Source organism: Danio rerio, chromosome 6 (genome assembly GCF_049306965.1).
Source record: "Danio rerio strain Tuebingen ecotype United States chromosome 6, GRCz12tu, whole genome shotgun sequence".
Classification (NCBI taxonomy): Eukaryota; Metazoa; Chordata; class Actinopteri; order Cypriniformes; family Danionidae; genus Danio; species Danio rerio.
This window is the reverse complement of record NC_133181.1, coordinates 60,668,084-60,680,542: the sequence shown is the minus strand read 5'-3', so window position 1 is coordinate 60,680,542 and position 12,459 is coordinate 60,668,084. Positions and strand designations below refer to the sequence as shown.

At 34.6% G+C, this 12,459-nt stretch overlaps 1 protein-coding gene across 4 annotated transcripts in view; it reads left to right on the top strand.

Annotated features, from left to right (window-relative positions):
- The window catches only part of tox2 (TOX high mobility group box family member 2), a 273,063-nt gene that overhangs the window by 255,815 nt on the left and 4,789 nt on the right, over window positions 1-12,459 (top strand). For all 4 annotated transcript variants that reach the window (XM_021476823.3, XM_021476822.3, XM_017356458.4 and 1 more), the window contains 1 exon segment: window positions 8,163-8,534. In XM_021476823.3, coding sequence (XP_021332498.1) covers window positions 8,163-8,534 — 372 coding nt within the window.

The window sequence follows — 12,459 nt, the reverse complement described above, 5'->3', positions numbered from 1 at the left end:
AAAACTCAACAAGTAATGAAATCTGTAAATAAATAAAAAAAAACATGGTATTAAGTGTTATTGTAGTGCAAGAACTACAATACCAACTCACTGCTGCCCTCTGATTGGTGGAATTTCTGAACAGCCTCATGGGTAATGTAGTTTTTATGCATAAATTATGATATTCCACTTGATTGTTTTAAAATCAAGTTGATGTTTAAACTGAGTCTTTGTTAAAAAGTTTTAATCCAGTTTTAATGCTGTTTTCCTATTTTGTTTTCCATAGGGCTTTAAAATGTCTTTATTTAAAAAACTATAATTTATGAACCAGCTCTAAAGAGAGTCACAATATTATAAGTTTTAATTTGAAGCTAAAAAAAGTAATGAAAATCTGAAAAAATAAGCACTTTAAATAGTATTGTAGTGAAAGAAGTACAATACTAACTCACTGCTGCTCTCTGATTGGTTGAATTTATGAACAACCTTGTGGGTAATGTTGTTTTTATGCTCAAATTGTAATATTCGACATGATTGTTTTAAAATTAAGTCAAGGGTTTAAAGAAAGTCTTTGTTAAAGAGTTTTATTCCATAATTAGATTGAAAACATTGGTCTGGCTAGCAAAACGGCAGCTCTGAACTCGAAACATGCACTCATGAAAAGAGGATGACTCTTTTTAGGGAGGTTTTTATTCGCATTTGAGACTTAAATCGCTAGAAGAATCTTCCAGAGTGTTTAAACTTAAGCTTAAGCTGAGGGTTTATATGAGGTGTTTGTTAAAGCGTTTCAATCCATGAATCAAAGCAGCCAGATATGAGGAGACTAATAATAAAATCAGACAAATCACAACGAGTGAACTACAATACCATTTAATTTCATTTAAAGCAAAACAAAACCAATAATTTAAAGTCATTATTTGTGACTTTAGCACACATTTTAAAATATTTAGTTGTGATTTGCAAGAGTAGGTGGAGCTAAAGATCTATTTTGGTGTACTTTGCTTGCTGCTACTCTCTTAATTGGTGGAACTTCTGAACAGCCTTGTGGGTATTGTAGTTTTTTCTACAAATTCTGCTATTATACGTGATTGTTTGTCAATTAAGTTAAGGGTTTAAAGACAGTCTTTGTAAAGTGTTTTAATAAAGCTATAATGAGAATCATTATGTTACAAACTATAATTTGAAATAAAGAAATTATAAAAATCCAGCAAAAACAAAGATAACAGCCTGAACTTTGAGTTTAATGAGTGAACTACAAACCATGACGCATTGCTAATGACACAATCAGACTTAAAACTATAAAATATAAAACTACTTATTTATTGTTATTTGTATCTATACAAACAATATATATTTTAAATATGCATATATTCATGATCATTCGAAGCAGTAGGCAGAGCTTTTTTTGGCACATTTAATCTGCTACTCACTGATTAGTGGAATTTCTGTACGGCCTCATGGATAATGTAGTTTTCCAGCATAATTTCTGCTATTTGAAATAATTGTTTTAAAAATGTAGTTGAGGGTTTAACGAAAGTCTTTGTTAAATTATTTTAATCCATAAACTTAAGTAGCTACAATGAAAATCATATTCCAAACATTAATTTGAAGGGGAAAAGTGATGAAAATCTGGGACAAACAAAGATAAAAGCCTGAACTTTGATTTCAATGAGTAAACTACGATCCCATCAGGCATTGCCAAGGGCACAATCAAACTTAAAACAACAAGAAAATGCAAAACTACTCATTTAAAATTGTTATTTGCAACTATACACATAATATATTTTTAAATATGCATATATTCATGATCATTTAAAGCAGTAGGCGGAGCTTAAGTTCTCTTATGCTACTCGTTGATTGGTAGAATATATGCTAAACTACTCATTTAAAGTTTTTATTTGTATCTATACAAACAATATAGATTTAAATGTGCGTATATTCTTGATCATTTAATTAAGCAGTTTGTTTGCTGCCACTCTCTGATTGGTGGAATTCATGCACCGCCTTATGTGTAATGTAGTTTTTCAGCATAATTTCTGCTATTATACATGATTGTTTGATAATTAAGTTGAGGATTTAAAGTAAGTCTTTGTTAAAGTGTTTTAATCCACAAACTAAAGTAGCCACAATGAAAATCATATACGAACAATTATTTGAAGGGAAAAACTCTGGGATAAACAAAGATAAAAGACTGATCTCTGACATCAATGAGTGAACTAAACTTAAAACAACAAATAAATATAAATATAATTATTTAAATTTACATTTTTAAATTTGCATATATTCAGGATCATTTAAAGCAGTAGGCGGAGCTTAAGTTCTCTTATGGTGCAGTTTGTTTGCTGCTACTCATTGATTGGTGGAATATATGCTCGGCCTCATGGGTAATGTAGTTTTTCAGCATAGTTTCTGCTATTATACATGATTGTTTTATAATTAAGTTGAGGGTTCGGTAAAATGTTTTAATCCACAAACTAAAGTAGCCACAATGAAAATCATTTATAAACAATAATTTAAAGGTAAAAACTCTGGGATAAACAAAGATAAAAGCCTGATCTCTGACGTTAATGAGTGAATTACAATCCCATCAGACATTGCCAATGACACAATCAAACTTAAATTAAGAAATAAATATAAAACTACTCATTAAAATTGCTGTTTGTATATACAAGCAAGTATATTTTTAAATATGCATATATTCATGATCATTTAAAGCAGTAGGCGGAGCTTATGTTCTCTTATGCTACTCGTTGTTTGGTAGAATATATGCTAAACTACTCATTTAAAGTTTTTATTTGTATCTATACAAACAATATAGATTTAAATATGCATATATTCATGATCATTTAATTAAGCAGTTTGTTTGCTGCCACTCTCTGATTGGTGGAATTCATGCACCGCCTTATGGGTAATGTAGTTTTTCAGCATAATTTCTGCTATTATACATGATTGTTTGATAATTAAGTTGAGGATTTAAGTAAGGCTTTGTTAAAGTGTTTTAATCCACAAACTAAAGTAGCCACAATGAAAATCATATACGAACAATTATTTGAAGGGAAAAACTCTGGGATAAACAAAGATAAAAGACTGATCTCTGACATCAATGAGTGAACTAAACTTAAAACAACAAATAAATATAAATATAATTATTTAAATTTACATTTTTAAATATGCATATATTCAGGATCAGTTAGGGCAGAGCTTAAGTTCTCTTATGCCACAGTTTATTTGCTGCTACTCGTTGATTGGTGAAATATATGCACAGCCTCATGGGTAATGTAGTTTTCTAGCATGATCTCTGCTATTATACATGATTGTTTTAAAATTTAGTTGAATAAATACTAAAAAACCAAAACATTTCCTAAAACTGGTTTGTTCTTTAAAAGTTTTTCAGTTTATCTTCTTTCATTTTTTGCGCTCTATAGCAGCGGCTCCCTTTCTTCATGCGCAACTAGAGTAAAGCTCTCTTTTGTGATGTTGTTTACAGGTTTTATGAAATATGAGGCTGTTAATGGTGCTATCAATAACATTTCCTTTCGGTGCTGCTTTTGAAGTGGATCATATGGTGTGTGTGTGTGTGTTGACATGTGTTCAGAATCTGGACAATCTCAAAGACTTGTTTAATTTAAAGAGAGATGTTTGGAAATGTCCGGAGCAGATGTGCTCACTCAAACAGCGCTCGCTTTCTCGTTCGCTTTTTTCTCTCGGACACGGATTCATCCCTCCATCTTTTCATGTTGATCATTGTTCAATATATATGAGGCACGGCTGATGAATATAACCCCGTGCCTGTCACGCACCAACATTTCAGATACATATTGCCATTTACCATGCATTGCTTCCATGTAAAACGGTAATGAAACAATGCTCTGCTGAGACGTACACTCTCAATTTGACAAATCACAGATAGATGTGTTTGTGCGATTGGCCACTGTTTTCCCCTTTCAATGCTTTTCTAAATATCTGGCTTGTGTTTCAGGAGTTGCCCTCGTTTTTTAAAGACGATGCTCATTTATGATTCATAATGATCTAACATCACCTCCAATGCTTCTCCTATAATCCCTCTGGAGAAATTGAAATAGATGCAAACGAGTCTGAGTGAAGGAGAGCTCTGTAATTAATCATCTGATGAGAAACCTTTGAGATTGCTTGCAGATTTGATTGCAGATCTGAGCACAGTTTGAGATATTAATGAAATCTCGGAGAGGATCTTTTTGCTTGGGAAAACATCTGGAGGCTTGACTTTTGCTGGTAAAGTGCTGTCTCTTTGGGTAAGAATTGGGATATAAATGCTCATGATGCATTCAAGTCCATCTGGACCCTAAAGGGGGGACAATGTTTCTTTAAGCTATGCATTATTTTTTAGTAGGGGAACACATGGTAAAGCAGATGCTTTAAGACCCTTGTAAGGGGTTTTGAAGTTTGTTTACTATTCATTTTGAAGAGATGTAACCAATAAAGCATGGTTGTTATATAGCATCATACCTAGGCCTATTTTATTTTTCTACTCAGCCCCCCTAAAACATTTGCGATTAGCTCATATAGACCTTTTTCTTGGAACGCAAAATTACCCATGATGCTTTTCGTGTATGCGCAAGGAGAATGCTAAGAACTTCCGGTCAGCAGCTGATGCGTGTAAACGGTCACATTTGGACAGCTTTGAAACGATAGTTTTAATTTATTTTACCAGCTTTTATCCTCTTTGAACTAATACTGTTGTCCATCAGCAGCATCTCCTGGACTGATCATGTAAAGAAATGTGATCTAATAGGATGGAAAACAGCTGCTGTGAGGCGTTTTCCCCTCGGTGTCAGACGGCATCTTCTGCAGTTTAGATGAAGCCTCGTCATCGCTAAAGTCAACATTTTCTCTTTCTTTCAAATATATAACCAGCCCAAACAAATGTAATTCACCAAGATGTTTGATAGACACACGTAGCCTGTACTGTGCCACTGACACACTGATTTAATAACTGTGACAAAGTGAAAATACAGGCTATTGTCATTTCCAAATGAGAGAAAAACACAAACCGTGGTGAAAACAACACACGAAATAAAACACAAACGGCTCGCGATTAGCATGAACAGCAAATCAGCAGCAGAGCATCAATAACAGACTTTTATTGCTCATTTTTGTAAATTACATGACTTACATAAATTTCATGCTAATAATACGGTTTTCTCTATAATGCAGCGAAGTATTGCATGCGCGCGTGTGTGTGTGTGTGCGTGTGTATTAAAGAGCCGCTGAGCTAACAGCTGACAGGCCGGGAACACACACACACACACACTGTATTTCTGACGGCAGACACGTGAACTAGGAGAACGTTTTTCTCGTATTTCTGACGCGCTTGAACCACATGTGACAGATTATAACGGCTTTAACAGACACATTTCTAAGTTGTGTGTCACAAAAACACTCTGTTATCCATTAAAACGTTATTGAAACCCATTTTCGGAGCGCAAATTACCAGTTGTACACGCTGTAAACGGAAGTTTTTAGCATTCTACCAGAAGACGCCGATCGCTATGGCGCCCACCATGCAGCAGCCATGAAAAAGGTCTATACTGTGCACTAAATGATCACCTCAGTCCACTTTAAATTTAATATGAAAACGACGGTAGAATTCGGCTCCACCCCATCTTTCTTTTTTCATTTGATCAGCAAATCGTGGACAGCAAGAGAACGAGTTGTGTGTTTATTGTTTAAATTATTTAAATTATTTTGTGTGTTAAATTATTTATTATTATTTGCAGTTCTTTGATATAGATAACCTTGCATCACCTGTATCTCAATGTCACGGAGGAGCCGTCGGGTTTTCTCGGCGTTCACCTTATCATTTTTACATTTATATTTAGTCATTTAGCAGACGCTTTTATCCAAAGCGACTTACAAATGAGGACAAGGAAGCAATTTACACAACTATAAGAGCAACAATGAATAAGTGCTGTAGGCAAGTTTCAGGTATGTAAAGTCTAAGAAGCGAAAACAGTAATTATTATTTTTTATTTATTTTTTTTTTTAGTGTAGTACAGTTAGCGGTGAAGCCAGAGAGGCAATTGCAGATTAGGAAGGAAAGTGGAGACTAAATAGTTGAGTTTTTAGTGGTTTCTTGAAGACAGCGAGTGACTCTGCTGTTCTGATGCAGTTAGGGAGTTCATTCCACCAACTGGGCAGATTGAATGCGAGAGTTCGGGAAAGTGATTTCTTCCCTCTTTGGGATGGAACCACGAGGCGACCGACGTAGAACGCAAGTTTCTGGAGGGCACATAAATCTGCAGAAGTGAGAGCAGATAAGAAGGAGCAAAGCCAGAAGTCGCTTTGTAAGCAAACATCAGAGCTTTGAATTTGATGCGAGCAGCAGCTGGCAGCCAGTGCAAACGGATGAGTAGCGGAGTGACAGCACAGATGTTTCCTCCAGTGAAAAATTTAACTCGTAACGAACATTTTGCTATTTTTATTTCAAAATGAACTGCCAATATTAAACACTCTACAGTTCATGTGACATTAACTAAACCATACAGTCTTGCACAGAAAAGATTAAACACAGTGACAGCACTTAGAGAATGTACACGTTTTAACTGTCGCTGAGTCACTGACAGAGATAGAAACATCAAGTGTTGTCCAGTATTAAAAAATTCTGCTTATTTATTATTATCATTCAGATTGTATGTGAAGTATGTGAATTAGCCTGTAAATTTAAATATATATATATTTATATGCCATTTAATTACCCAATATTTTTTTAATACGTGGAAACAAAGAATGCACTTGAATATAGATAGTGGTTTTTACATCAGTAAACAGGTGGGTTGAGCCTATTTGGCTTACTCAGAACTCAAATGGTTATACCTGTCTGTACAATATGCTCAATATGTTCATACACTACCTGACAAAAGTCTTGTCATGGATCCCAGTTGTAAGAGCAGCAAATAATAACTTGACTTCAAGTTGATCATTTGGAAAAGTGTCAGAAGGTGAATTTTCCTGATGAATCATCTTCTGAGCTGCATCCAAATAATCACAAATACTGCAGAAGACCTACTGGAACCCACATGGAGCCAAGAATCTCACAGAAATCAGTCAAGTTTGGTGAAGGAGAAATCATGGTTTGGGGTTATATTCAGTATGGGGGTGTGCGAGAGATCTGCAACATCAACAGCCTGAGGTATCAAGATATTTGTGCTGCCCAAACCACAGGAGAGGGACAATTCTCCAGCAGGATAGCGCTCCTGCTCATACTTTAGCCTCCACATCAAAGCTCCTGAAAGCAGAGAAGGTCAATGTACTCCAGGATTGGCCAGCCCAGTCTCCAGTGTGAACATTATTGAGCATGTCTGGGGTAAGATGGAGGAGGCGTTGAAGATGAACACAAAGAATCTTGATGAACTCTGGGAGTCCTGCAACGCTTTCTTTGCCATTCCAGATGACTTTATTAATCAGTGATTTGAGTCGTGTCAGAGATGTATGGATGCAGTCCTCCAAGCTCATGATGGAGTCAGACACAATATTCATTCTGTCTCCACTGCAGCAGGACTTTATATTCTATACTGGACATTATTTCTGTTCAGTGATGAGACTTTAGTCTAAGCAGAGTCAGACCTTACTGTCCTGATGAATCATTTAAAATCAAGACATGATCATATTTTATTGTGCTCAAATAAGCAAAATCGAGAGGTCTTTGCCTTTCATATAAGACACTTCTGATATCAAATGTTCAACTAGAAGTCAACTTATTATTTGCTGTTCCTAAAACTTGGATAGGTGACAAGACTTTTGTCAGGTAGTGTGTATTTGAACCCAAGTTTCAGCAATTTTTACTGTTTTTTATTGTTTTATTGTGGCTATAAAGCAGATTTAGGTGCCCTGTTAAATTGGTGAAATTTGGCTGAAATTTCCCAATGCATTAATGCACAAGTTGATGTACAACTTCAGTAATTCAATGCACCAAATTAAATTTTCTGAATGCATTTTCTTCTCTAAAATGAGTGATTTCTTTAATTCAATACCCAGTAGTGTACTAGAATCTGCCTCTTTAGGGCTACTATTGTATGCATACTCTTTTACATGCACTAGATAATGCATAGTAATGCAGTGCAACAAATTTTCTGAATGCACTTTTTCCCCAAAACCCCTTAAATCCATCCACCTTCTTCTGATTTAACACTGTGCATTTTCTCTCTCAGACCTACAGTGACCCAGTGGAGAGCAAAAGCGCCCAGTCAAGTCAGCCGTCATCCCACATGATGCCTCCCAATGCACCCCTATACAGCGTCCCACCCCAGCCCTCCTCCCCGTACCTGGGCCCGAGTCCCTTCCCGCTGTCAGACCTCCAGAGTTATGCTGCTGGAGCCCCCAGACACGGCCTGCCCCGCTCCGCCATGCTGCCCGCGCTCAGTGCCTCCCCGCCGGCCTCCTTCCAGATCAGCCCCCCACTCCACCAGCAGCTCTCCCTGCACCAGGGCTCCATCCTCAACCAGCCCATCCGGATGCAGCAGGTCCAGTCTCACCAGATGAGTCTGCAGGCTCCGCTGCACTCCCCACCCCCAGGACAGCAGGTCAGTGCGCATCAAAACACCATGCATGCTTTTGTTTTGGGGTGGCACTGGGGTGCTGCATTATCATCTGAAATGTCTGAATGCATTTATGCACTTGTTAATGTAGACCAGTAATAAAATGCATCTAATATAGTGTATGTTTTAAAGTGTCTAAAATATCTGAGTGCATTTATGCACTAGTTAAAATACACCAGTTATGCAATGCACCAAATTTAATTGTCAGAATGCATTATTTTTTCACTAAAATTAGTCGTTTCCTCATTTAAATATGAGGTAGCCTACTAGAATCTCCCTTTTAGAGTTAATAATGTATGCATGCTTGTATTACTATTATTCCTACTACTAATATGTAGCTACATTACAATGTACAGTTTTAAAGTGTATGATTTAAATAGTGATTAAAATTTCTGAATGCATTAATGCACTAGTAATGCAATGAAACAAATTAAAAATTCTAAAAATTAATTTAAAGTTAAATTATTTATCTAAAAATACTTTTTGTGTGTACTTTTATTATCACTACTACTACTACTACTACTATGATTTAAATATGTTATGAATGCTCTAACATACTAGTTTATATGCATCAGTAATGCAATGTATCAAATTAAATTTCTGAATGCATTTGAAATGAGTCATTTTCTAATTTAAATATGAGGTAGCATATAAGAATATCCCTTTTTAGAGTTATTATTGTATGCATATCACATTTGATATTGTATGCATACACACCACTAATCATTATACTAGTAAGTAGCTAGAATACATACTTCACTGAATGCAGTATTCAGTTTTATAATGTATGATTTAAAGAGTGTCTAAAATACCTGAATGTAATAATGCACTAGTTAGTGTACACCAGTAATGCAATGCACCTAATTTTATTTTCTAAATGCATTTTTCCCTAAAATGAGTAATTTGGTCATTTAAATACAAGGTAGCGTACTAGTTTCCTTTTTTAGAGGTTTTATAGTACACCAGTGATGCAATGCACAAAAATACATTTTCCTTATAATGAGCCCTTTCCTCATTTAAATATTGCTGTACTCATTTAAACATTGTACACCAGTTATGCAGTGCATTGAATTTCCTTTTCTGAATCCTTTTTTTTTTTTTGCTCATTTAAATATGATGCAGCATACTAAAATCCCCCTCTACTAAGTTATTGTTGTCTGCATATTATTGTGCATATCTTACATACTACAATGCATATGCATAGAGTGAACAGTTTTATAAAGTATTATTTAAATAGTGTTTAAAATATCTACATGCATTAATGCACTTGTTATTGTACACAAGTAATGCAATGCACCAAATTACATTTTCTGAATGCATTTTTTCCCCTAAAATGAGTAATTTTGTCCTTTAAATACAAGGTAAAGTACTAGAATTTCCCTTTTTACGGTTATTATTGTACACCAGTGATGCAATGCACCAACGTAAAATTTCTGAATGCATTTTTTCCTTTAAATGAGCCATTTCCTCATTAAAATATTGCTGTTCTCATTTAAACATTGTACACCAGTAATGCAGTGCATATGATTTAATTTTCTGAATGCTATTTTTTATTTTTTTTGGTCATTTAAATATGAAGCAGCATACTAAAATCTCCCTCTAGTTAGTTATTGTTGTATGCTTTTTCTTGTGCATATCTTATTGCTATACATGCTACACTGCATATGCATAGAGTAAACAGTTTTATAATGTATGATTTAAATAGTGTTTAAAATATCTACATGCATTAATGCATTTGTTATTGTACACCAGTAATGCAATGCACTAAATTACATTTTCTGAATGCATTTGTTCCCTAAAATGAGTAATTTTGTGCTTTAAATACAAGGTAGCGTACTAGAATTTCCCTTTTTAAAGTTATTATTATACACCAGTGATGCAATGCACCAATGTAAAATTTCTGAATGCATTTTTTTCCTTAAAATGAGCCATTTCCCCATTTAAATATTGCTGTTCTCATTTAAACACTGTACACCAGTAATGCGGTGCATCGAATTTAATTATTTGAATGTTTATTTTTGAGTCATTTGCTCATTTAAATATGAAGCTGCATGCTAAAATCCCCCTCTGCATAGTTATTGTTGTGTGAATATTCTTGTGCATATCTTATTACTATACATGCTACAATGCATATCCACAGAGTAAACAGTTTTATAGTCTATGATTTAAATGCCATCTAAAATTGCTGTATGCGTTAATGCACTATTTGATGTATAACAGTAATGCAATGCACCAAATTTCATTTTCTGAATGCATTTGTTTTCTCTAAAATTCCTCATTTAAATATGAGGTGGCTACTAAAATCTCTCTCTTTAAACATTTTGTTGTATGCATACCCTTTTGCATACTTTTGCTACTAAACTACTCCAGTGCATACTCCAGTGAATGCAGTAAACAGTTTGGCAAAGAAAAACTGTTTCAGGTGAGAATTTTTGGGTCCAAACTGTGATCCTCAAATAAAGCCTTCTAGTATGTCTTAAAATATCCCTTTGCCTGGTCAGATTTACTGTAAATTACATCAATAATTTAATTGCCATTTCATATTTTGACCTATACAGTATGCTGTGTTCAGAAAAGGCAGTATTGGAGTGTCTTACTATGAGCTTTTTAAAAGCTTACTAAACTTACAGTGAAAAAAGTATACATTCAAACTAACTTATAATATATTTCCTACATTTTTAGATTAAGACAGTGGTAGTTATTGTTCAGAATCTTATCTGGAACAAATGTTATTGGCAAATGTTACCAAACAAAGATGAAAAAGGCACAGGTCATCAGAAGTGTGCGTGTAGCAGTTGCAGCATGAGGTGAAATGCACTGAAGTGAGAAACGGGGTGGAGGATGTGTTGTTTTAGAGGTGTTGTCTTTATCAGAAGATGCTGTGTGTGAAGTGAAAGGTCTGATTTTCAGTGTTTAGCACCTTCCTGTAGACAAGCAATAAAGGAAAACATTAGTTCTTTAAAAGTTAAATAAACAAATACTGTGAGTGTGCTTGGTCAAATACTTTTTAGATGTTAAAGCAGCTTTATATACACCTTTCTGCTTGAAAGTTGGGGCTTTTTATGTAATATTTGATGTCAAGGGTGAAAGGTGAGACAACTTGTGTGCATCAAGTATAAAATGTACAAAGGTTATTTTAGATACACAGAAAGCATGCTAAATGTAATCACAGTGTGTGCTTTAATACTTCAAAAAACATTTGTGGATATGAAATTAAAATATACAGTTGAGGTCAGAATTATTCGCCCCCCTGTTTATTTTTTCCCCCAACTTCTGTTTAACGGAGAGAAGATTGTTTCAACACATTTCTAATCATAATAGTTTTGATAACTCATCTCTAATGTCTGATTTATTTTATCTTTGTCATGATGACAGTAAATAATATATTACACTAGATATTCTTTAAGACACTTCTATACAGCTTTAAGTGACATTTAAAGACTTAACTATGTTAATTAAGTTAACTAGGCAGACTATCAAAATATATATATAGCTTAAAGGGGCTAATAATATTGACCTTTAAATGGTGTTTAAAAAATTAAAAACTGCTTTCATTCTTGCCTAAATAAAACAAATAAGACTTTCTCCGGAAGAAAAAATATTATCAGACATACTGTGAAAATTTCCTTGCTCTGTTAAACATCATTTGGGAAATATTTAAAAAAGAAAAAAAAAAAAAAACTCAAAGGGGGGCTAATAATTCTGACTTCAACTGTATGTGAAATAATGCACCATCATCATTCAGCATGTAAAAATGTAAACATCAGACATATTTATCATTCATCTATCGTGTGCTCGTGTCTTGCATCTATGTGTGTTGTCCAAGCACGTGGCTATGTGTTTACACTGTGGCCGTGTGCTTCAGTCTTGTCCTGTTATTTTGAACGCGTGGTAAATGAGTTCTCTCATT